The 26083-nt window shown below is 50.1% G+C and overlaps 1 protein-coding gene across 1 annotated transcript; it reads right to left on the bottom strand.

Annotated features, from left to right (window-relative positions):
• Nucleotides 1-262: 262 nt before the first annotated feature.
• Nucleotides 263-20632, bottom strand: PLBD2 (phospholipase B domain containing 2). The gene is made up of 12 exons (XM_043901720.1): nucleotides 20288-20632; nucleotides 13079-13172; nucleotides 10750-10908; nucleotides 8827-8927; nucleotides 8403-8617; nucleotides 6386-6483; nucleotides 3899-4059; nucleotides 3214-3309; nucleotides 2882-2953; nucleotides 1897-2049; nucleotides 1224-1386; nucleotides 263-1116 (listed from the first exon to the last, which is right to left on the bottom strand). Exons 1-12 carry the CDS (start codon nucleotides 20575-20577, stop codon nucleotides 949-951), a joined length of 1770 nt encoding a protein of 589 aa, XP_043757655.1. The 5' UTR covers nucleotides 20578-20632; the 3' UTR covers nucleotides 263-948.
• Between the last annotated feature and the right edge of the window lie 5451 nt (nucleotides 20633-26083).

The raw sequence follows: 26083 nt of genomic DNA, 5'->3' as shown, positions 1-26083 counted from the left end.
GATGGATGCATGGGTAGATGGATTGACAGTTGGATTATAGATGGATATGTGGATGGATGGATAAATGGAAGATGGGTGGATGAACGGATGGATGACCATGCGGATGGACGAGGGGTGGGTTGGCAGGTGAATGCCTGTACAGATGGACAGACAGAAGGATGGACAGGAGGGTGCATGGGTGAACGGTCAGAACTCAAACCTGAGAAGAGAAAGGATGCTGACCCTGCTGTCCCCGTGGCCCCAAGAAGCACAGCACAGGGGCCTCGGCCTCTCTTGTTTAATGGCAGCACAGCCTGCAGTGTGGTTCCTGTAGCAGGGGGCCTGAGGGTCCTGCCCGGAGGCCAGGGGCAGGCCGGCGCTGGGGGGCGGGGGCCATGAGGCTGGAGCCAAGGGGCTGACACTCCTGCTTGGCCCTGGGGAGAGCAGGACGCTTGGGCCCCTCCAGCCACAGGTAGCCAGAAACTTTGGTTTTTCATAGTGTTTCCAGTTTCCGTCCTCCAGGAGGAGAAACAGGGGCAGCTGCTTCCCCAGGAGAGGATGGGCTGGGGTGGGGATGGGAGGAGTGATGCTGACCTGGAGCCAAAGCTCCAGAGCCACAGGCAGGAATGGCGCTGGGATGTAGGCACTGGGGCCTCTCCTGCAGAACCGGGTCCTGGGACCCGAGGGTGGTAGAGAAAAAAAGGAGAGAGATGCAGAGGGAGATAGGGATAGCATCACCCAGGCAGGGGAAACAGTCAGTCCCACACCCCCTGGGGTTCCGTTCCCCACCCCAGAGGCCGCCCAGACGAGAGTGAAGCTGGCACCGGCCCAGGTCCCCATCCAGGCACAGCAGGGCAACAATGCCCCCTCCCCTGCAGAGGAGGCAGGCTGGAGGGCAGGGTGGCAGCCAGTTGGGTGGTCCCCGCCAGGGTCAGCGGGGGCAGAAGGCAGCAGAGCAGAGATGGAGCTTCAGTCCCAAGAGACCTCAATGGGTGAGAACTTCCAGAGGTCAGGCTGGCCCATGTGTAGCATGCCGCTGAAGGGCGAGGTGCTCCACTGGAACGGGGGCAGCTGGTCCCACGTGGGGCCGCTGACGGCCAGGAGGCGCAGGGCCTTGGCCAGGGCAGCGCTGGTCACCTGTGGGTGAGGGGAGGGCAGGTGTCTAAGTCGTCCCGGCCCAGGAGGCCCTGCGGCTCCCCACCAACTCTGACCGCCCCCCACCCACAGCACCCCAAGCCCGGTACCTTCACATCGATGCCCCCGTGGGAGCGCTGGTGCAGAGCCTGGAAGGGGTAGGAGCCATTGGCTGGGTTGAGGTCGGAGCGGGCAGAGATGGCATTCTCCCCGTTGGGCTTGGGGGTGCAAGCTTTGCACAGTGACAGGGGGTCGTGTAAGAAGTCGTTGTACCTGGACGCGGAAGGAGAGGAAACACCAGTCGTGCTGGGTGGGGGGAGACTGGACTCCAAGCAGCAGCCCCATAAGCCGGCCACCTGCGTTCAATGTGCCAACCTGGACTTCCGTCACCTACCCCCTTCTGCTGGTCATTCCACAACCATCACTCAGCCCTTGGCTCTGCCATCCCTTCCTCGGGGTGTCCCTCTGGGCCCCCACTCCAGGCCAGGCTAGAGGCCCCGCTTTGTCCCTTCACAGCATTTCCTGGAGTTCAGACAGTCCTCGTTACTCATCAACATCACTGTGAGTACGAGATGGATCTCTGCAACCCCTGAGGGAGAGCGTGCTCCCCGAGGATCACGGGGGCATGTTCTGTGCTCTTGGCTGTCCAAGGTCCTGCTGACGCCTCAGTCCTGCTGTCATGGATGCATCACCCTCTGCCGCCCCCCGGCTTGTCAGGAGGCTAGAATGAGTTACTATAAAGCTCCACCACACGATTCTGGGCTCCCGGTGCCCCCCTCGCACCTCATAAGCCGCATCATGGAGTCCAGGTCGTGTACCAGCGAGTGGTTCCGTCGGAAGATCTGGGCCCGGGGACTCCCGTCGTAGGAGAACCAGTCCCCATAGCGGGCCACCAGGGCCGGCAGCCCACTGGCATTGAACACAGACTCAAAGGACCTGCCGGGGAAGAGGATGGTCACTCACGGCCCCCACTGACTACCTGGCCATGGCCTCGGAGGCAAAGAGGGCGGTCGTGCCAGGACATGAACACCAACAACCCCGACGGTCGGGATTACAATAATCATGTCTTTTGTTAGTGCTGCTGGGAGGCTTGGAGGGGTGGCCAAGTTCTGGACTCTTATAATAAGAGATGTGGGGTTCAAATTCTGACCTCACTACTGACCAGTTATGGAACCTCGGGAACTTTAGGTACTTTCTCAAGGCCTCAGTTTCATCATCTGTGAAGTGGGTACAGGAGCCGTGGTTACCACGTGCAGTAGTTATACAGATCAAAGGAGATAATCCAGGTAAAGCACTGTGAGGGGTAAAGGCTGCTGGCTGTGCAGTCGGTTAAAGCAGCTCCAGCTGGGGGCCCACGGCAGGGGTCGGCACCTGAGCCAGGCCGCTCCCCACCACCCTGCGGCGGGTGCAGACTGGAGGGCCCCTACAGATGCCAACCTCACAACTGTACCCCAAAACTGTCAGGGCTTTCCTGGTGAAGAAGGGGATGGGGTGGGTTTCTTTCTTATTTTTGTTAATGATTTTACTTTTGTTTCTTTTTTTTCTCCCCCCTGCTGGCTACACCACATGGCTTGCGCGATCTTAGTTCCCCAACCAGGGGATCGAACCTGCACCCCCCACAGTGGAAGCACGGAGTCTGAACCCACTGGATCGCCAGCGAAGTCCCAGGGTGGGTTGCTTGGGGGAACTAAAGAATCACCGGGGAACGACCCCTCCCCTGCATGGAAAACTGGGCAAAGGGTGGGAAACACCAGGAAGCAGGACATACGGGATGTTGTAGCTGGCCCAGTAGGTCTTCTGGTAGAGCTCTGAGGTCCTGTCGGCCACCACCACCATGCCCCTGCGACCAGGAAGAGAGACGGGGTGCAAGTGGTGAGAGAGAAAGGCTCCTGCAGGCGCTGCTGTGCTCAAGGACCCCCGAAGGCTCCCCACTGCCCACGGGGAGATTATGTCCCAAATCTTGAGCCCCAGTCCGTGGCTGCCTTCTCCTCCAGGCTTGCCTTCCTGAGGTCTCCCCTCCCACACAGTTTCAGCGGCCTCCAGGACTCCGCCGAGGCGGTTCCCCCTGCTGGGGCACCCTGCCCCTTTCCGGGTACTCACGGGATCTGCTCCAGGACAGTGAGCACCCTTCTCCCAGGGCTGGGCCCGCCGGGCACAAACGCCTTGTAGTCCACGATCATCCACTGGTTGTTGTACCTGCCAGGCCCCAGGAGGGAGAGCTGAACAGACCCGGGACCGCTGCCCCAGCCACCCGCTGTCCCCCGGGCCACACACAGCCAGGAATCATGTGGCCAGGGTGCTCTGGGAGTGTCCGGCCATTCAACCATCACCTGGACACTGTGGCTTGCCCAGCCTTCCTCACACTCTTCTCTCATCACGCTGCTTACCTGCTCCGGAGGAGTCTGTGGCTCCCTAGTGCTTAATGGAACAAAGGTGGATTCTTCTGCCCAACCTCCTAAGACCCTGTCCAATCCGGTTCCAGTGTCTCTGGCTCACAGGGGCCCCATCCACCCATATCCACCTCCTCGGACGGCCCTCCCTACTGTCCCCAGAGCTCTTGAGTTCCACGTTTCTTCCTGGCCTTTCTCTGGGAGCCTTCCCCGGGTGGAGGAGCCTGCGAGAGAGGGGTAAACCCTTTCCTCCCCGTGCCTCTGTTTCCCCACGTATGAAACAAGAGGACTCTGCTAAGAGGGTGGTGTGTGTGGCCCCGGTGCCACGTCAGGTCCCCCCGGGGTCTTGAGTATTGGTGGGGAGGTTGGGTGGAGAGGCCACGGTGCCCACTCACGTGCCACTGTTGAACCTCTTGAAGATGTCGGCCCAGGAGTCCCCGTCCAAGGCCAGGCGATTGGCCACGACATTGCGCATCCACTCCAGCACGCAGCCCTTGGGCTGCACGTACTTCCACAGGGCCGGGTTCCTGTTGCCGATGGTGGTCTCCAGGGTCACCTGCGGGAGAGACCGGGGCCGCTGCACTGAAGGGTCACCTGACTCACCGCTGGGGCATGCTGCCACCTAGGGGGAGCACTGTTACACCAATCGTGGCTCCGAACTGTTGACTAGTTTTTTTTTTTTAAACTGGCCTCAGAAGCCGTACTCAGGCAGTCTACAGACGTGGGTGGGGAAACAGTACATCTTTATTTGCACTACTGTCAAACCGAAATGCAGCATCTTCCATTGATAATGTGGACGACCTGCCAATGTTATCAGCAGTACCTGAGACAGCCACCAACAGATGTCACGGATGTTTTCCCATCATACAACAGGACTGCACACAACTCAGATTGTGTATGCTCCCTGTAACTTCCAAATTGTGGCAGGGAGCCCACCTGCAACCAGTTTCTTATTTAACCTGCTAATAAAGCAGCACCTACCGGCAGACCCCAGAGAAACGGCAGGCTCTGTTTCAGACCACCGCAAGGAAGCGAATATTGAAAGGAAGCAAGTCACGTGAATTTTTACTTCCCAGCTCCCAGAGAAGTCATTTCCATGATACCGTGCGTGTGTGTGCTCAGCTGCTCAGTCAAGTCTGACTCTCTGTGACCCCATGGACTGCACCCTGCCTGGCTCCTCTGTCCATGCGATTCTCCAGGTAAGGATACTGGAGTGGGTTGCCATGCCCTGCTCCAGAGGATCTTCCTGACCCAGGGATTGAACTCGTGTCTCCTGCACTGGCAAGTGGATTCTTTACCACTGAGCCACCTGGGAAGCCTTTCCACAACACTATAATCTATATAATCTACTGTAAGTGTGCAATCTACTATAAATCTACTATAAATGTGCAATAGTATTATGTCTTTAAAAACATTGTGCATACCTTAATTTAAAAATAGAAAAGAAAAACCTGATTACAACAGTCACATTAAAGATCACTGATCATAGATCACTGCAATGAAAATAATGAAAAAAATAAAAATGTTGCAAGAATTACCAAAATGTGACAGAGATACAAAATGAACAAATGCTATCTAATCTATACTATCTAACCTATAATCTAATATAAATGTGCAATAGTGTTATCTTAAAAAACAATGTACACATCTTAATTTAAAAATAGAAAAGAAAAAAACAATACAAAACAAAAAAATGATTACAATAGTCACATTAAAGATCACAGATCACCATAATGGATATAATAATAATGAAAAAATGAAAAATATTGCGAGAACTACCAAAATGTGACACAGAGATATGAAATGAACAAATGCTGGTGGGAAAATGGTGTTGACAGACTTGCAGGGTTGTTAAAAACCTTCAATTTGTAAAAATCACAGTATCTGCAAAGTTCAATAAAACGAGGTATGTCTGTATATTACATTAAAAGCTTACATACTATTTCAATAAATGCATGTCAATGTAATTTGTCTCCTTTATAACCCTACATGTTGGTTTATGCATTTAAAAGTATTATTCTGAGAGGGGGTTAATAGCTCCCCAGACGGCCAAAGGAGCCCGTGGAACCTTTGTTAAGAACCCCAGTGGCAGGTAAATTTCCTGTTTGGACACTTTCCAGGTAACAGAATCAAACCGGGATCAATCCTGCAAGGATCCACTGTCCTTCCCCAGGCTTCACTTCTGCTTTCCCAGCCCCAAACCGCAGCAAGGGGGCCCCCTCACCCACTGCCTGGCCCCTCTCAGGCTTGTTCCCACATCTAAGGAGACTAAATGCCCTGCTCCTCACATAAGACTAATAGAAACAAAAAAGGCTTTCCATCCCTGTCCCCAGGAACTGGCGTCTTCTCCATCTAGGCTGTTTTTTAAGGGATGTTTTTTCTCCTCTACAGTGTTGCCCTGGTGACCACAGGGCTTGCTGAAATCCACCAGGGGTGCCAGGAACAGACTTCTGAGAGTCTGGCACCCAGCCAGGAAAACCGATAAAAACAACACACTGTAATAAACAACATTTATTCAGAGAACCCAGCCAGGTTTAGAGGGGGTTTTGTGAAAAACAAGAGGAAAAGCAGAACAAGGAAGAGCAGAGTCATGGTGGAGAGAGAAATGGCTTGTCCTAAATACGTAAACACAAAACGAGGTCACTGGGGCAGAGGATATTTTTAAAGGGCCCAGACCAATAATTTCCCAAGAGCTGGGTGACAATGCAGAGGTCCGGACCAACCACAGGGTCTGGGGCCTCGGATCTACATTTTTTGAGAGCGCCCCCTGGTGGAGGATGGACTCACCCCCACAGTTGTGGGGGTGTCCACCTGCTGCACTTGAGCTGCCAGGTGAGAAGCTGCCCGGGGGGAGGAGAAAGGTAACACAGAAGATGACTCACCAGCCCGCTGCCAAGGATGTAGAAGTCATCACAGGAGAAAATGGTACCAGGATAGGATGAGAAGATCACCTTGTTGCCAGGAGCCCGGGTAGATTCCGCTGCAAGGGCAAGAGTGAACTCAAGTTGGGGTGGGGTGGGGGCTGGTCAGACAAATCCATATGAGGACCCCCACACCTCCACCCAACCAGGTGGGGCAGCAGGCATCAGAGGAAGCCCCCCACTCCATTCTTTCTGAGAGTTAGCAAACCAGGCCATTTGTATAAAAGCTAGTAGCAAAATGGATATATAATTTTTTAATTACTATACTTTTGGCTTTCCTTTTTTATTGCAAAAATCTACTGCAAAAAAAAAAAAGGTTATTCAGACAGCAAATACCCAGAAGTCTCAGAGTACACACTCCGTGGTTTTTTTTTTGGGGGGGGTGGTGATTATCCCCTGCTTTACCAAGGTATAACGGACAAGTAAAAATTGTGCTTAAGGTTGCACTCTGTGATGATGGGACAGCTGTAGACACCGTGAAAGGATAACCACCATCAACTAAATTACACATCCATCATTTCACACAGTTACCTTTGTTGTGTGTGTGGTGAAAACACTTAAGTTCTGCTGTTTTGGCAGGCTTCAAGTATACAATACTGTGCTGTTAACCACAGTTACCATGGTGTGCTTCAGGGTAAGTAGACTTTAAAAATCTTACTTGTCTTCTAACTGGGAGCTGGTCCTCTCTGATCAACGTCTCCCCATAGTGGTATGTGAGATCTAGTTCCCCCACCAGGGATCAAACCCAGGCCCCCTGCACTGGGAGTGCAGAGTCTTAGCCATTGGACCACCAGGACAGTCTCAAGTCTATTAATTTTTAGGAGGTCCATAGATGCACACGTATAAATGCATCCCCCCAAATCTGGATGGATCCAAACCAAAATGGCATCAGTGCTATCCTCTTAGGAGAGGTCTGGAATTTTGGAGGAGGGCATCAAGGGAGATGTATTTCTCCATCTCTAGTGCTAGAGTATGTGGCAGTGAGAACATACTGACACATTACTAGTATAAAAAAGTGTTTAAACAAATGGAATGATGAGGTACATTTTATTTAAAAGTCCAGGGGAAAAAAGTAACTAAATGATCCCCTGTGGGTTGCAGAGTGTTCCAATGACTTTTACTGTGTGTGTATCATTTTGCTGTGTTTTCCAATTTTCCATAACATACATGTACAACTTATGTAGGCTTTGTTTTTAAGATTGTTTTTTGATGTGGATCATTTTTAAAGTCTATATTGAATTTGTTACAATATTGCTTCTGCCGTTTATGTTCTGGTTTTGTGGCCTCCAGGCATGTGGGATCTCAGCTTCCTGACCAGGGACTGAACCCACACCCCCTGCATTGGAAGGTGAAGTCTTAACCACTGGACTGCCACGGAAGTCCCTATTTCCCCACTTCTTGAATCTGAATTGGTCACTTGACTTGCTTTGAGCACCAGAATGTTGTGCCAGTTTCAGTGGGCCCTCAAGAGGCCTTCCACATTTCCCTGCCCAGATGTCACAGGTACAAGCCTGAGCTAGCCTGTGGGAGGACGAACGCCCATGTAGCCCAGCTGTCATGTCATCCCAGCTGACAGCAACCCCCAGAAATGCAGATGAGGCCACCCTAGGTCAGCCAGCTCACCCCAGCTGAAAACAGAAGCATTGGTGAGCCTGGCCAACATCAGCAGGCTTGGTTCAGAATAACAAAACCACCCAGTGACCCACAGACACCCACAGACATTGTGAGTAAAAACAAATGGCTATTTTAAACCTTTGTTTTAAATTTGGGTTGATCTGTTACACAGCAGTAGCTTGCTGATACACCTTGTAAAATAAAAATTAAAAGGAAATAAACTAGTTAACAATAACATGAACTTTTAGCATGGCCTTACAGTGACCCCAGTGTATATAGGGCCAAGGCCCACCCCTCCTAGCACTGTGCAAGCTGTGTACCCACAGACATGCCCACACACACAGATCCACCCACATCTACCCACCTTGGGGCCCTTCTCTGAACTGGAACCAGTACTTCTTCATGATGCGCAGCATGTACTGGTAGGAGTGCCAGGTGTTGTGGGCAACCAGGAGGTCACTCTGGCCCGGCAGCAGTTTGATGAGGGCAGAACAGGAGCCAGAGCCCATAGCATGGTTGGTCTTCGTCTTATTCAGGGCCACCTCTAAGTCTTCGAGGTCCCCAGAGATCTGCAACAGGCTGTGGAGGGCCAGGGTGCTGGAGGGTTACCACGCCTGCATTATGTACCCATTTCACAGAGGAGGAAGCTGAGGCACTGGGAGGTCTGGCAACCGGTCCGAGGCAACATAGCCAGGAAGTGGCAGGGCTGGTACTGGCTCCCAGGCCTGTCTGACTGTAAGGTGTGTGGCCCTCTCCCCTGCCCTATGCACTCTAGGGGTAGCACTTACAGGAACCCCAAGGGTTTGATGGTGAACTTCCCAGTTGGAAAGGTCACACTGCCTTCATAGCTGTCCTCTAGGCCTTTCAGCTGCAGGAGGGTCAGCCGCACCTAGGGGGAGGGGAAAGGGGCAGAGGGCAGGGGGCAGAGGGAGGGTGAGGCCTCTCCCCCAGGCTCACACCTTCTCCTGCAATGGGAGGGGCTCTGGCAAAAGAGGCTCAGATGCACCCTCCAGGCTCCAGCCAGCCCTGACCCCCTCCTTAACCACAGCCACCCCTCCAAGCTAAGCACCCTCCTGCCATCACCTAACTGCATGTCTCCATTCCGTGTCAACCCCAAATCACCCCCACATAAGGGCCCAGCTCAAAGCCACCTCCTCCAGGAAGCCTCCCAGCCTGCCCTGGCCCACTGTGGACGGCTCCCTGTTCTGAGTTTTGTTACTGGCTATGCTGCTGGCTCGGGGCACTGGTCTCATGTGGCTGACTTCTCCCCACTGTCACTGTCCTTCTTCTGTAACCACGGAGTATATCACTGTGTCCCCCATGGGGCCTTGGCCTGGGCTGGACATACACCAGGCACTTAGCAAGCATCTGTAAGACAGATGGACAAAAGGATAGATGGAGGGATGGATGGACAGGCAGGACTGATAGATGGATGGTGGCTGCGGAGGTAAACAAGAGGACGGAGAGAAAGGCAATCATCTAGATGGGCAGGAGAGTGGAGAGAAGGACAGATGTTCAGGCAGGTGTTGAAGTAGATGGACAGGACAGGATGGACTCATTCCCTCATCTGTCAAAATGCAACAAACCTTCACTTATAAAGCACCGACAATATGCCAGCCCCTGTGCTAGGTACTAGGGCTATCACAGCGGACAAAGCAGATGTGGTCCTTGCTTTGTCCTCATGGGGCCTGAGTCCGGTTGAAGACAGGCACTGAATGCCTTGTAAGAGTGCTACCAGGAAGTGCAGAGAGGGCATGCGGCCGTGAGGATGGTGGGGGTGAGCCGGACAGAGTGGGGGGAAGAAGAGTGTTCCAGGCAGAAGGAACAGCACTTTCTAAAGTCCTGAGGCAAAAGGTAACACATCTTGTTCAAGGAACTGGGAGGAGACCAGAGGCCGGAGCACAGATCAAGGACAGCAGGTGATGAGGCTGGAGAGGGAGAGGGTACCAGGGGCTGCTGAGGCCACATTATGAGGTGTGGCATCACCCCGGAACAACAAGGCAGCCCCTGGTAAGCTTTACAAAGAGCCAAGACAGTGCAAGGGGATGGGTCAACAGATGGACAGACAGATGAGTGCCAAGACTCTGATCAGAAAGATAAGGAATGAAGCAGGGAAGGTGGTCAGTCAGCATGATGGCTAGACAGGTAGAAGGGAGGGCAGATGGACAGACAGGTAGATGATGAACCGTAACAGGTAACCAAACAGGATATAGCAACAGGGTGCATGGACAGAAGATCCTGCCAACCAGGCTAAGATGGGCAGGTAGGTGACAGATGGATGAGTAAGAAAAGAGTGAAAAATGGACAGGCTTGTGGGGGGTGGACAAATGAGCTGACAAACTGGATGCATGGATGGGTAAATGGATGGACAGACGGATGGATGGGTGGGTGGGTGGCTGGATAGACAGATGAAAGAATGGGTGGGTGGAAAGAGAGATGGATGGGTGGGTGGATGGACAGATGGATGTATAGGAGAGAGAAAGGGAAGGGTGGACATGGGGGGAAGGAAGACTGGACAGATGTGAGAATGGACAGGTAGGCAGATGGGTGGGTGGATGGATGGGTAAGGGAGGGAGGAAGAAAGGGCTGGCTGACAGAAGTGGGTGACACATAGGCTGGCCAGTGGAACAGGGGCAGCCGCAGTAGCAGCAGGTCCCTGAAGCTGACCCAACCTGCCGCCCCAGCCCTCTGAGCACGGGGGCTGCGCCCACCTGGTGCCAGTAAGCAGAGCCGTTGTTCAGCTCCATCTCTTTCTGCATCCACTCCAGGTTGGCCTCCAGGAAGTTCTTGAGCCTCTCGCAGTAACCGACTTCATACTCGAAGGGGCCGCAGTAATTCACCACCGTGTTCATCCAGTACATATAGATGAGCTGGGGCGGGAGGTGGGGGGCGTGAGGCGGGCGAGGGCAGGGGTGGGGCAGCAGGGCTGCTCTCTTCCCTGAGGACCCCCTGGCCCCCCACTCGGGCTCAGAGCCCCTACTCCCGTCCAGGTCTCCAGAGTCCAGGAGCCCTGGTGGGGACACCCCTGAACCTTCGCCCACGCCGGCTTCTGTCCCCAAGGGCCCTTCTCACCCAGCCAGCTCTGACTCCCTCCGGTCATGGCCCAATGCCCCTGGCGGCCTCCCTCCTCTGAAAGCCTTCAGCATTCACCGTCTGTCCTACAGGAAGCCTCTTTTGCCACTGGGGACCCCCGCCCTCACCGCAATCTACATGTAGTCAATCGGTCAATGACCAATGTTGCTGAGCACCTATTATGTCCCGTCTCAAGCACTGAGGACACAACAGTGAACTTGGCAAGAGAATCGTGTGCCAGTTCCACCAGCCATCAACAGGCTGTTCCCACCTCCCTGCCCCCGATGTCACATGAACTAGCCTGGGCCAGGCTGGAGGGTCAAAGATCACGTGACCCCAGTCGCCTCCGTCACCCCAGCTGATCCAGAGCCTCCCTTGGGGGCTGGTGTGCAAGCTGAGGGAGATAACGTGGGCAAAGCGCCTGGCACGTGTATCTGGAGTTTCTCATGTGAGAACCACTGCGGGCCTTGCCTCCGTGTTCCTGTTCCTGGCTCAGGCTACGAGGACCACGAGAGATGGAATCGTGCCTCATTTACCACTGGGCACCCCAAACCATGAGGGCCTGACCCAGTGTCTGACCTCTCCCCAGACACTGAGGTCCCAGGAGGGGATCTCAACTGCAACTGGGGGTCAGAAAGAGGAGAGGGAGTTTACAGAAGGCTGTCGGGTCATACCCCGTCTCCTGTGATGGGCTCTGTCCCCCTCACTGCTACGCATCTCAGACCCATCCACGCTGCACGTTCATTTTCATGGCTCTATCATCTTGCACTGTGTTGGGTACCACAAGCCGGTTGCCCGGGGGGTACCTGCTGGTGGCATTTCAGTGTTCCCGCCTCGGGGGATGCTCTGAACCCCTCACGCGCATCCTCGGGTCACCTCTAGGGTACATGCCTGAGGAGTGGGGCCACTGGGTCCTAAGGCACGTGTGTGTTCAATTCTACAAGCTAATGCCGAGTTATTGTCCAGTGGGGGTGTCACAGCCCCACCCACCCTGTGGGAGCGTGGCCGGCACACCACAGCCTCACCCATTCCTGATGCCTTCTGAAAGGGGTGACTACCACTTTTAAACAGCCCCAAAGCAGTTAAAGCAACACAAAAGTTTGTTTAAGGTTTCATCACGTGTAGTAAAACCAGTTTAACCCAAGGAAGGGAGTGGAAATAACTCAGTCCACTCACTGATGAGTGGGTAAATAAAACTGTCTGTCCCTAAGATGTGGTATTATTTGGCCATAAAAAGGAATAAAGTTCTAACACATGCTAAAACATGGACGAACCTTGAAAACAAGTGAAAGAAGCCAGTCACACAAGGCCACATGTTGTATGATTCCTTTCATAGGAATTGTCCAGAATAAGCCAATCCGTAGAGACAGAAAGTAGATTAGCAGTTGCCAGGGGCTGGGTGGAGGGGCAGAAAGGGAGGAGACTGCTAACAGGTATGGGGTTTCTTCCTAGGGTAATGAGAATGTTCTGGAATTAGATAGTGGTGGTGGTCGTGTAACGTTATGAATATAGTAAAAACCACTGGAGTGTACACATTTTAAAATGGTGAATTTTATGGCATGTGAATTCTATCTCAATAAAAATGAATGAATGAATGAATGAAAGGGAATGGGAATGGCAGCCACCCTGTGCAGTTTGGTGGGTGTCTCTGGGCTAGGGGAGGCAGGGGAATGGTGTTGAGAAAGGGGTTTCAATTAATATTAGTACCATTCCAGGGTTTAGTTTGGGCATTTATTTTATTATTAAGCTTCGTAACTTTGAAACACGTTGAGTGTTTTTCACATGCCTCAAAGAGTACCCAGGGTAAATGTTTAACAAAAACAGGTGAGCTTTTTCTTCCCAACTGAATGGAAGGCCGGGGATGGGGGAGACCCCCCTACACACATCTCAGACCCCTCCGAAGCTCCCTAGGGAACACAGCTGCTGGGTGGGGGGAGTCCCGGGTTCCCCGACCGACCAGGCCCTTACCTCCTCGGACACGGCAGCCTCCACCACGCCCGCGGCGTAGGCCTGCAGGCTGTCATTGAAGCGGCCGTTCGTGTGCAGCTCCAGAAAGGCCCACCTGCAGAAAGGAGAGGGGGACACCTGGTCAGTGAGGGGGGTGCGCGTGGAACGGGCGCTCGGCTTGGCTTGCAGCCATCTGCAACTACAGAAAACAACTCAGTGACGAACTGCCATTCACGTGGATGTCTGTCGATCTGCCTCCATACATGTCTCAGGCTGAGTCCCTGTAAGCAGAACTGCTGGGTCAAAGGATACGTGGATTTTTATTTTTAACAGATGTTGATAGACAGAGCTATACTAATCTTTACTCCCCACCCCGCCCCCAGGATAACACCAGCTACTACCTAGGGAGGGCTTCCTCTGTGCCAGGCACTCTTCTAGTCATCTCCATATCTTTTTCTTTTTTTAATTCATTTAGTTATTTATTCTTGGCATCACTGGGTCTCATTGCTGCAGTGGGCTTCTCTAGTTGCAGCATATGGACGTCTCATTTGGTTAGATTCTCTCCATACATGTGAGCCCATTGGCTTGTCACTGATATGGAAAATGCCTGTATTTTAATAGATCTTTGCTTCTGTTTTTGCCATAGAGCGCTTTTCAGCTTTGTCCTATCTTTCCTTTATGGTTCTGGATTTCATCCTTGCTCCAAGGACACAGAAATATTCACCCAGGTGACTTCTGTAACTAAGGAAAACATTTGTGAAGGGAATTTCTTTTAAGAAAATGAGGGCAACAGCAGACACCGATGAAAGCTTGAGGACGTTACGTGCCAGGAGAGCCAGGCGGAGCCAGGGCGGTCCCGTGGAGAGCCGGCTGAAAAGCCGCCAAGGAGCTCCAGGACAAGGACAGCTCTGTCCGAGAGAAGATGCAGCAGAGATAGTGACTATCGAACGTTCACACCCCGAAGTTTCGCCAATCAAGCTTCCTTGAGCACCTATGGGCGCCAGACACCAAGGGTACAAGAAAGAATGCAACTGCCGTGACGAGAAAAGGAATAAAGTGCCATGGGCACCCTGAGGAGGTACACTCCTGCTGCTACTGAGTAAAATCTAGGAAGGCTTCTCAGAAGAGGTGATAGTTCCTCTGGGTTTTGAAGTTTAAGTAGGAGCTTGCAGGAAGAAGGGGGTCAGAGGGAGGAGAGGAAAAGTAAAAGAAAGAAGGCCAAGCTCTGAAAGTTCTAAAGCAAAGAAATTGAGCCACAAGATAAAATGGAGCTGTGGGGACTTGGTATGGGGCCCCGACACAGTGGATAACAAGTCCCAGTGCTAAGCACATCACGTTTACTTCTCCCTCTAAATTCTTCTGACATGTACAGATGTGGGACCCGAGGCTCAGAGAGGTGAAGCCACTTGCCTGAAGTCACACAGCAAGTAAGTGAAGGAGCTGAGACTAGCACTGCAGAGCATGCGCTTTGAGCCTCTAACTTAACTGAGTTTTGTGGGCAACTGTTTTGTCCTTAAAGGTAAAGGGGTTAGTTCTTACCAAAGGAATATGAGAGCCAGGGACTTCCAGCTAATGACTCACATATAATCACAGATAAGGACAGGAAAACACAAGAGCCTAGAATAAAGGTCTTAAATTTCAAGGAGAGCAGAAGACAAAGAGAGCCTGGGCTTGTGGCTCCCTCAGGCTGAGTTTGAATCCCCAGGTCTGTCTCTTCCTGACTGTGTACCTTTGGGCAAATTGCTTACCCTCTCTGGGCCTCAGTTTTCTCATCTGTAAAATGGGCAAAGTGATTCCCACTCCAGAGAGTTGCCATGGCAGGTGCCAGAAGAGAACTCACGTTTTACAGCCACTAAATACATGTCTTATCATGAAGCTGAGACAGGAGGTTTGGAGTGATCCAGTAGATTTGGTGGTGGGAAGAAATTTTTCAAACAAGGCCCGGTATGTAGATTCTCTTATGACCAAAAAAAAAACCAAAAAAAAGCACAGGGAATCAAGAAAGAATGTATACAAATTACCTACAACCAAAAAAGCTGTTCAGATACTAAGTCTTGGTGATAACTGAAAGGTCAGTGGCCCTCCTCCAGACAGCCCCTCCTTAAAAGCTCTCTGGCGAGGAGCAGGCCATGGTGCCGAGTCCGTGGACTCAGGCGGTGGCTGAGAACTCACCATGTGACCCGGACTCTCACAGCCCTTTTGGAGGCATAGGAGGGTCCTTGTTCACAGCAGCCTTTTATTTTCTGGCTGTACTGCTTGGCTTGCAGGATCTTATCCCCAATCAGGGATAGAACTCATGCCCTCTGCAGTAGAAGCTCAGAGTCTTAACCACTGGACTGCCAGGGAAATCCCTGGCATTTCTGAGTAGAGCTGGAGAAACCTGGACCCTCTCAAAACATCTGGTGTTGGGGCCTAACACAATAACCTACCCATAGACGCAGTGGGCGGAGAGAACCATGTGGCAGGCTGCCACGTGTAATGAGGCGTCAGACATTAGATTTTTTTTATTTCCAAAAAAAACCCCAAGGATTAGAGAAGGACAAATGGTAGATTCGGGATAACCTCATGTTCAAAAGCATTACACAAGCAGAGACACACACCAGTACACATACACATGTATGTATGTATGTTTAGGCCTGTTAGGCATAGAAAATTCTGGAAGAAAGAACTCACAGTGGTTTTATGTATAAAAAGAAAGAATGAGGGCACGGTTTATCTTCCACATCCCATCTCACCTTTCTAAACGGCTAGAATTTTTTTTACCATGAATAGTTAAGTGTGTGCTCAGTCGTGTCCAACTCTTTGAAACCCATGGATTCTAGCCCACCAGGCCCCTCTCTCCATAAGATTTTACAGGCAATACTGGAGCGGGTTGCCATTTCCTTCTCCAGGGGATCTTCCCAGCCCATGGATCAAACTCATATCTCTTGAGTCTCCTGCATTGGCAGGTGGATTCCTTACCACTAGCGCCACCTGGGAAGCCCTGAATAGTTAAGTACTCTTAACTATTCAGTACTATTAACTATTAACTAATAATTAAGCACAAAAATATAAAAGAATGCAGCGTGACTCTTTCAAGCTGGATGAAAAGGAAAAGAATGAGTGGACAGCAATAATCCACTCCCAGCCAGGCCATGGTACTGTAAATAAGGAATGAGTCACTCCCCTTGTTCAAGATAGTGCCTCCTGAATTCCTCCCTGGGCTGCCTTATTCCAAAGGGCAACTGGGGTGATTCCACTTGGATGGGGTTTATTTACTTCACCAGAGTCCTCAAAAAACCTGGTCAGGTGGGTTTCAGCCTATCTTTCCAGAACACCTTAGAAAGAGAGAGGGGATTTCAGTGCTGAAGCCCCTGAGGCTGATCTCTGAGGATCCCCCTGTTGCTTCAGGCCCTAAGCCCTTATCAAATGATTCTTTTGCAGAACCTTGCAAGGCTGGCACCATTCTCATCACGAAAGTGAGGCAGCTGCTGATGATCACCTGTAGTAAGTGTCCGGGCAAAGATCTGAACCTAGATCTCTCTGATGTTAAACCTGAAACCTTGCTGCAAACCAAACCTTCGTACTTTTTCAGCCTCGGTTTTCCCATCTGTAAAACTGGAAGGTTTGGACATCAGCAAATGACTTCTGGAATACCTCACTGCCATGCTGGCTGACAACTCTGAGACACTATCCCAGTCCCTGGACAAAAAAAACAAAAACACAACAACAATGACAACAAAAAACAAACTACTGAGAAAAGAGTGTTTCTAAAGAAAAATGTTCCCATTAGACTATTCTTGATTCAGAGATCATAGCCTTCCAGCTTGTTTGGTTCTAAAATAGCTGACCGCTTTAGAAGATGAAAAGGGAAGAGATCGATAAATATTGTTCTGGTTTGTTTCTAATGCACTTGCTTGACAAAAATAGAAAGTCAGCTACACTGAATCTATTTCCTCAATCTTTTTTTTTTTTTTTTCTGGAAAGTCTATGGCCCACACTGTGATTTTATGTCAGGGGCAACTAATACCTCTGAGATGACGCCAGGGTTTAATGAAGAGGCCACGTTTGGGAAAAGTCGGACCATTCTAGTGAAATGAGCATGCGTGCATGCTCAGTTGCCCAGTTGTGTCTGACTCTTTTGCAACCCCATGGACTGTTCCCCACCAGGCTCTTCTATCCATGGGATTTCCCAGGCAAGAATACTGGAGTGGGTTGTCATTTCCTTCTCCAGGGGATCTTCCCAACCCAGGGATCGAACCAGTGTCTCCTGCATTGGCAGGTGGATTCTTTACCACTGAACTACCAGGGAAGCCCGTGACATGAGCAGGTTACAAATCTCCCTTTCCCATCACTGCCGTTTCAGCGTATGGTGTGCCCTGGACATCCTCTACTATGTGGGATGTACTGCCTTATCTGTGGCTATCACTCCTTTTCCATTCATGATGGTATAAGTTGATCTTTTGTGACTTTTCAAAGAAACAGTTGGATAACTAATAAGAACCTTCTGTAGAGCACAAGGAACTCTATTCAATACTCTTTAAAGGCCTATATGGGAAAAGAATCTTAAGAAAAAGAAAAATGGATTTATGAATATGTATAGTGGATTCAATTTGCTATATACCCGAAACTAACATAACATCATAAATCAACTATACTTCAATAAAAATTTTTTTAAAAAGAGTCGGGTGATAATTAGCCATTTTACTGGGCTGTGTTTCTGCTTGTTGGGTGATAGATTTGGGCTGTTTCCCAGCTTCCTATTAGGTTAATTCCCTCTTATTAGTATTTACTTCCTCTATCAACTTGAAGGCAATTTAGATCAAACAGCTGGTTGGGGGGGATCAGATCAGAAAAGGAGGAAAAGGTAAGGTTGGAGGGGTCAGCCTCCCCAGGACCAAGGCCAGAGCCAGGCTGGGGCAGGCGCTGACTCTGGGGGCATCTCTGATCCCCCAAGTGTCAAGTCCTAAATGTTTTAGGCTTCACGGGAGCCAGTCAGATACAGCACAACTGAAAGAAGAGAGATTATGGGTGAAAGGACCATGCAAGTTATCCTGAAAATTCCAGGATCTGGTGAAAACTCAGGGCCAGAAAGGAGGGAAAGATGTCAATTCTAGGTGAACAGAAGAGTCAAATCATGATTTCCACTCTCCAAAAATTGAGACAAGTCAGTTGACCCCAGATGAGAGGTTCAGGTGCTTAGTAAAGAGGATGCCCCAGCTGTCCTTCTTACGTCTCACTTCTGAGTTCCCACGAAAGTGTCTTTGGGGGGAATTCCCTGGCGGTCTAGCGGTTAGGATTCGGTGCTTTCACTTCCATAGCCCGGATTCAATCCTTGGTCCAGGAACTGAGATCCTACAAACTGCAGGGCACAGCCAAAAAAAAAAAAAGGGGGTGTCTGAGGGCTTCAGTTTCCCAGCTTACAAAACGGGGGCTTCCCATGCAATTTTCCTTCCATCAGAGTCCCAAGTGCTGTCAGACCCAGAAGGAAAGGGGCAGAGTGGACAGAAAAGATGCTGGAACAGTGAAGTGAGAGCAAGGAGTGTAGAAGAGAACAGGGTTCATTTCTCAGTTTCCCCAACTGTAAAACGGGGGCAGAAGACACCCATTCTTTTTCTCTTTCATTCACTCCTTCCTTTAGTAAATAAACAGAGGTACTTTCTGTGTACCTGAATCCCCCTGAATTTTCCTTCAAGCCCCACCTTCAAGGGAGGAAACAGGCTCAGCGAGGTGAAGTGATTAGCCCAAGTCACACAGCACCAGAGCTGAGCCTGGAAGAACTTTCCATCCAGCACAATCATGGGAATCCTCTCCCCACTTTTCTGTTTTCCATAATTGACAGCAACGCAGCCCAGTGGGGAACTGCTGGGGCCAAAGCCCCTCTCCCATGTTGAGCCTTATCTCTGTGCCTCCTCCCAGCTGATATCCAGGCAGAGACTGTCAGGCTCTCTTAGCTCTGCTAAGCAGGGCCAAAAATATATGAGTCAGCAGAGACTGGGTCACCAGATTCTAGAGTCATATCCCACAGAGTTCTGGTTTCCTTTGTAGATGCCAGCCTACCCTGTGGCTTCCTCTCCCTGGGAGCCTTCCCAGATTAGCCCCACTCAGCTCCTGTGTCTGCAGTAAATCCTCTTCCCACGATCTCCGGTCTGTCTATCTAACACCCTCCCAGCTGCCACAAAGCCCCAGAACTGGGGCGTCCTCGGTGTCCTGTGTCTCCCCAACACCTGCAGGAATGAATGCATTCCAGCAAACTGGATGAGCCCAGGATGGGCTAGTGTGGGTAGGGTCCAGGGGACACAAAGGGTTCCCTAAGACCCCCAACACAGCCTGGGTCCTGGGCCTGGGCCATGCTGACAAGCCTTTGAGGCAGATGCTCCACTGAGTGGGGACCCCCTCAACTCTGTGTCCCCATGGCCAAGCACACCAGGTGAGTGAATGAATGAATGAATGGGCACAAGCCTTGGTACAAGGCCTGAGAAAGGCACCGCCCAACTTCCCAGGCATAGCATATCCTCAAATTCCAAGCCACAGATGGGGAAATGAGAGCCCAGACAGGCAGAGGAGTCAGGTAAGAGCTATACATCAGAATGACAGCCCAGACCCCTGTGATAAGGACAGTGACTGCCAAAGACAGAGTCCTTGGCTCCATACTAAGCATCTGGACAAGCGACTTTCCCCTGGACCAGGAGAGAGGAGGGAAGTGGGGAGCAGAAGCCAAGCAAGGATACCATCTGGGTCTTTGTGAATTTAGGGACTCTGTTTTCAGACTGGCCTAGAATCCAAGCTCAGTCCTGCTGCTCTGGTTCCAGAAAGGAGGCAGGTGGGGCTAGCATCCACAGGGTAAGCTACAACCAAGGAAGTGAGAATTTCTCCTGGAGAGGTAGTACAATCCCTCCGGTTCCTGGGAGTGAGACGTTGCGGGGGGGGGGGGGGGGCGGGGGGGTTGAGAGGGGCGGGTGTGGAGGAGGAGGAAAGTGTTGGCCTATGTGCGGATTACTGTGTCGCCAGGGAAACAGAGGTCCTCCCATCCCTGGCTGAAGGCAAGGGGCTGGCCCTGTGAGCTGAGGGAGGCCGCATTGGCCCCACCCAACCACGGCGCTGCAGCCTCAGAGGAGGGAAACTGACCCTCAGGGAGACAAGGAAGGGACTCTGTCATCAGCAAGAGGCCCGTCCTAGGGGCAGGCGAGGCCCGGCGCCCACGCAACTCCCTCCCCCGGCCGGCCCGCGCGAGATCCGGCCAACCCTTACCCGGTCTCGCGGATGGCGTTGGTAAGGTTGGCCCAGGCTACGGCGTCAGGGTGGCGGCCATCCACCAGGCGCAGCTGGCCCGTCTCGGGGTCCAGGAGCAGCGAGCGGCAGCGGGAGGCGGGCGGAACCGGCATCTCCCGTCCCCGTTGGCCCCTCGGGGTCGGGATCGCGCCGGTCAGGCCGCTCAGGAACAGCCCGACCAGCAGGGCCAGCACCAGGGCCAGCGCCAGCGCCCGCGTCACTGCCCGGGCCAGGCGGCCGCCCGGGGAGCCATACATCGGGGCCACCATGACGGCGCGGAGCGGGGCGCCGCAGCCTGGCTCACGTGACAGCACTCCTCTGCGGAGGGCGGGGCCTGGGCGGGCTGGGGAGGGCCGGATACAGCAGAGGGGCGGGGCTTGAGCCTAGCCTTCCCGGGTGGGCGGTGCTCTGGGGGGGGCGGGACGTGAAGGGCGGGGCCATCTTAAAGGGGCCAGGTACCTCATTTGCCTACTCAAACCTTGCCGTAACACTCTTCCTCCCAACTTTTTTTTTTTTTTTTTTAATTTTTTCTGAGATTTCGGGATCTTAGTTCCCCAACCAGGGATAGAATCCAGGCCCTTGGCAGTGAGAGCACGGAGCCCTAACCACTGGACTACCAGGCAATTCCGCCAACTTTTTATTTTTCAAAATTTTGAACCTCAAGAAAAGTTGCAAGAATAGTGAAGTAAATACTCATATGCCTGCCATCAATTGCTAACATTTTGTCACATTTTATTAATTTTGTCTAATATATATTAAAAATATATTATTATTATTATAAATATATACATATATTTGCTCAACCATTTGCAAGTTAACTGAAGATATAGTGACCGAGCCATCCTAAAAACTACAGATGATCATATAAGAGAAAAGATATTTTCCTTCATAACCACAGTATTGTTATAACATTCAGGAAATTTACCATTTACTAATGATGGTCTAATGCAGGGTCTTTATTCAAATTTTACCAGTTGTCTCCAAAATACTTCGTCTTTTTTTCTACTTTTGACCCAGTGTCCACTCCTCACTCAATACACAAGAATAAAGTCCTAAATGATGAGTATCTAAATGTAAAAAATGAAACTGTAATTACCAGTAGGTGAGTGCATCCTCAGTTGCTTCAGTCATGTCAGACTCTTTGAGACCCTATGGACTGTAGCCCCCAAAGCTCCTCTGTCCATGGGATTCTCCAGGCAAGAATACTGGAGAGGGTTGCCATGCCCTCATCCAGGGGATCTTCCTGATCCAGAGATCCACCCCGCATCTCCTGCATCTCCTGCATTGCAGGTGGATTCTTTACCGCTGAGCCGCCAGGGAAGTATACAAGTATATGGGTGAATTCCTCCATAACTTGTGTGTGGAAAAAAGATCTCTAACTATGATTCAAAATCCAGATGCCATAAGAGATTAGTACAGAGGCTTCTCTGGCGGTCCAGTGGTTAAGGCTCCATGCTTCCAATACGGGGGACACAGGTTCCATCCCTGGTTGGGGAAATAGGAGTCCACATGCCAAAAACTAGGATCCCACAGGCCACAGTGCTGCCAAAAAGTTTTAATTTTTTAATTAAAAAAAAAGATTAGTAAATTTGACTACATAAAATTTTCATTAGCTTTTACACGTGAAAAATACCATAAGTTAAATTGAAAGACAACTGACAAACTAGGAGAAAATATTTACAACACACATAATGGATAAAGGAGCATTCTCAGTAATAAATGAGTAACTCTCTAAATTTGATGGGGAAATGTGGAAACCAGATAGAAAAATGGACAAAAAAGTATGAACAGACGATTCATGAAAAAAGATGTTAAAGTAATCTTTAAACATGGAAAATCCCTACTTCATTTACCATAAGAGAGAAAGACAGTGATGGCAAAAGGGAACTAGATTGGTGGCTGGAGCACCTGCAGGAGACAGGCCTTGATTTGTGGGGGATGTAGTTTGTGAGGGTTGGGAAGGATGTTGAGAGAGATGAAGTGCCTTATCTCTTTCAATCCTCAAAACTGCCCTCTGGAACTTCCCTGGTCATCCAGTGATTAAGAATCCCCCTGTCAATGCAAGGGATACAGGTTTGATCCCTGGTCTGGGAACTAAGATCCCACATGCAGTGGGGCAACCAAGCCTTTGTTCTGCAACTACTGAGCCTATGCCCTGGAGCCTGTGTTTCACAACAGGAGAAACTGCTGCAATGAGAAGCCTGCACACTGCAACTAGGGAGCCCGGCTTGCCGCAACTAGAGAAAACCTGTGCGCACCAACGAAGACCTGGCACAGCCAAAAATCAAGAGATGAAATAATGTTTAAAAATTGCCCTCTGGTTTGGGTACTAGCAGAAGATATCGAGAAGAGGTGGCAAGAATACACAAAGAACTACACAAAAAAGATCTTAATGACCCAGATAACCTCGATGGTGTGTTCACTCAAGTAGAGCCAGACATCCTGGAATTCTAAGTCAAGTGGGCCATAGGCAGCATCACTACGAATAAAGCTAGTGGAGGTGATGGAATTCCAGTTGAGCTATTTCAAATCCTAAAAGATGATGCTGTGAAATTGCTGCACTCAATATGCCAGCAAATCTAGGAAACTCAGCAGTGGGCACGGGACTGGAAAAGGTCAGTTTTCATTCCAATCCAAAAAAAAAGGCAATGCCAAAGAATGCTCAAACTACTGCACAATTGCACTCATCTCACATGTTAGCAAAGTAATGCTCAAAATTCTCCAAGCTAGGCTTCAACAGTACATGAACAGAGAACTTCCAGATGGTCAAGCTGGATTTAGAAAAGGCAGAGGAACCAGAGATCAAATTGCCAACATCCACTGGATCATAGAAAAAGCATGAGAATTACAGAAAAACTTTTGCTTTATTGACTATGCCAAAACCTTTGACTGTGTGGATCACCACCAACTGTAGAAAATTCTTCAAGAAATGGGAATACCAGACCACCTTACCTGCCTCCTGAGAAACCTGTATGCAGGTCAAAAAGCAACAGTTAGAACCCGACGTGGAACAACAGACTGGTTCCAAATAGGGAAAGGAGTACATCAAGGCTGTATATTGTCACCCTGCTTATTTAACTTATATGCAGAGTACATCGTGCAAAATGCTGGGCTGGATGAAGCATAAGCTGGAGTCAAGATTGCCAGGAGAAATATCAGCAACCTCGATATGCAGATGACACCACCTGTATGGCAGAAAGCGAAGAGGAACTAAAGAGCCTCTTGATGAAAGTGAAAAATGAGAGTGGAAAAGCTGACTTAAAACTCAACATTCAGAAAACTAAGATCACGGCACCCAGTCCCAGCACTTCGTGGCAAATAGATGAGGAAAAAATGGAAACAGTGACAGACTTTATTTTCTTGGGCTGTAAAATCACTGCAGATGGTGACTGCAGCCATGAAATTAAAAGACACTTGCTTCTTGGAAAAAATAGCTATGTCAAACCTAGACAGCATATTAAAAATTAGAGACATTACTTTGCCAACAAAGGTCCATTTAGTCAAAGCTATGGTTTTTCCAGTAGTCATGTATGGATGTGAGAGTTGCATTATAAAGAAGGCTGAGCACTGAAGAATTGATGCTCTTGAACAGTGGTGTTGGAGAAGACTCTTGACAGTCCCTTGGACTGCAAGAAGATCCAACCAGTCAATCCTAAAGGAAATAAGTCCTGAATATTCATTGGAAGGACTGATGCTGAAGCTGAAGCTCCAATACTTTGGCCACCTGATGCAAAGAGCTGACTCATCGGAAAAGACCCTGATGCTGGGAAAGATTGAAGTCAGGAGGAGAAACGGATGACAGAGATTAAGATGATTGGATGGCATCACCGACTCAACGGACATGAGTTTGAGCAAAAACTGGGAGATGGTGAAGGACAGGGAAGCTGGTGTGCTACAGTCCATGGGGTCGCAAAGAGTCGGACAAGACTGAGTGACTTAACAACAACAATCCCCACTTTACAAATAAGGGAGTTGAGACCCAGTGAAGTCATATCCCTAGGGCCTGCAGCAAGTAAGTGGGCTAGTTGGATTCTACCCTGGGCTTCTCTGCCTCCAAATTCTAAGCATTTAATTCCTTAACTATGTGGATTCCTGTAAACCCAGCTTTGGGAGCTAGTGAACCACTGTGGATCTCAGCTTGCATGGAGAAAAGGTTCAAATGGCCACAGGTCATCAAAAACAAAAAGATTCTCCTTGAGGGATAAGAATATATATCCCACATGCCACAATTAAAGATCCTGTGTGATGCAAGAAAAGACTGAGCACAGTCAAATAAAATAAATTAAAAAAAATTTTTAAAGACAAAAAAGCAAGTTAATATGTACTAAAGTTATTATAAACCAGACACTGTTCTAAGAACTCAAGATTCATTAGATCATTTAATCCTCATACTGTGTACCCAGGGGACAGGTATCTATATCATCACTCCCATTTTACAGATGAGAAAACAGAGCCAGAGAAAAGAAGAGTAACTTGCCAGAAAATTGCACCACTTGGAAAATCTGAAGCTAGGGTTTAAACTCAGACAGCAAGACTCTGGGTCCCACATGTTCATTCCTTATCTAAAAAATGGCAAATGCAGTATCCACTGAAATGCTGCCCCTGGGGTGTGCAAGGCACAAACAGGATCTATCAGTGACTACAGCCACAGTGAACTGCTGAGGAGGACAGAGAAGCAACACAGGGGCTCAGAAGGTCTGTCACTCCTCAGCTGGTAACCACAACAGGCTGAATAACATCCTCCCAAAGATGTCCACGTCCTGATCCCCATGACTGACAAATACATTACAACACACGGCAAAAAGAACTTTGCATGTGTGGTTTTTTAAAATATAAGATTACTTATTTATTTCCTTTATTTTTGGCTGTGCTGGGTCTCCGTTGCCTTGCGGGCTTTTCTCTAGTTTCAGCGAGAGGGAGCTACTCTCCAGCTGCAGTTCGAAGGCTTCTCATTGCAATGGCTTCTCTTGTTGCTGAGCACAAGTTCTAGGGTGGGTGGGCTTCAGTAGCTGCAGCATGTGGTCTCAACAGTTGTGGCTCATGGGCCTCGTTGCTCCAGGGCAGGTGGGATCTTCCTGGATCAGGGCTCAAATCCCTGTCTCCTGCGCTGGCAGGCAGATTCTTTACCACTGAGCCACCAGGAAAACCCTGCAGATGTGGTTTTTATGTATATATGTATGTGGTTTCTCCAGGTCTTAGTTGCAGCACTCAGGATGTTCGAACTTCATCACGGCATGCGGGATCTTTTTTTTTTCTTTTAGTTGCAGCATGGTGGGATCTAGTTCCCTGACCAGAGATTGAACCCGAGCCCCCTGCACTAGGAGCTCAGAGTCATAGCCACTGGACCACCAGGGGATTCACTACAGATGTGATTCAGGATCTTGACATGGGGAGATTGTCCTGGATTACACAGATGGTGGGACCAAGGTAATCGCAAGCATTTTTAGAAGAGGGAGGCAGGAGTTAGAGTGAGGAAAGATGTGTGATTGGAAGATGCTACGCTGCAGGCATTGAGGATGGAGGAGGGGGCCACAAGCCAAGGAGTGCAGCTGGCCTTTAGAAGCTGGAAAAGGCAAAGAAACAGACTGTCTCTTGAAGCCTCCAGAAAGAAAGAACGTGGACCTGCGGACACCTTGACTTTTCGATTTCTGACCTCCAGCACTGTAAAAATGTGTGTTGTTTAATGCCATTAAGTTCGTTACGACAGCAATGGGGAATGCACAGAAGTGGACTTGGGCAAAGCCTTTTGAGTTTCTGGGCATCCAGAGCCTCATC

Source organism: Cervus elaphus, chromosome 5 (genome assembly GCF_910594005.1).
Source record: "Cervus elaphus chromosome 5, mCerEla1.1, whole genome shotgun sequence".
NCBI classification, from domain to species: domain Eukaryota; kingdom Metazoa; phylum Chordata; class Mammalia; order Artiodactyla; family Cervidae; genus Cervus; species Cervus elaphus.
This window is presented reverse-complemented; position numbering and strand designations above follow the sequence as displayed.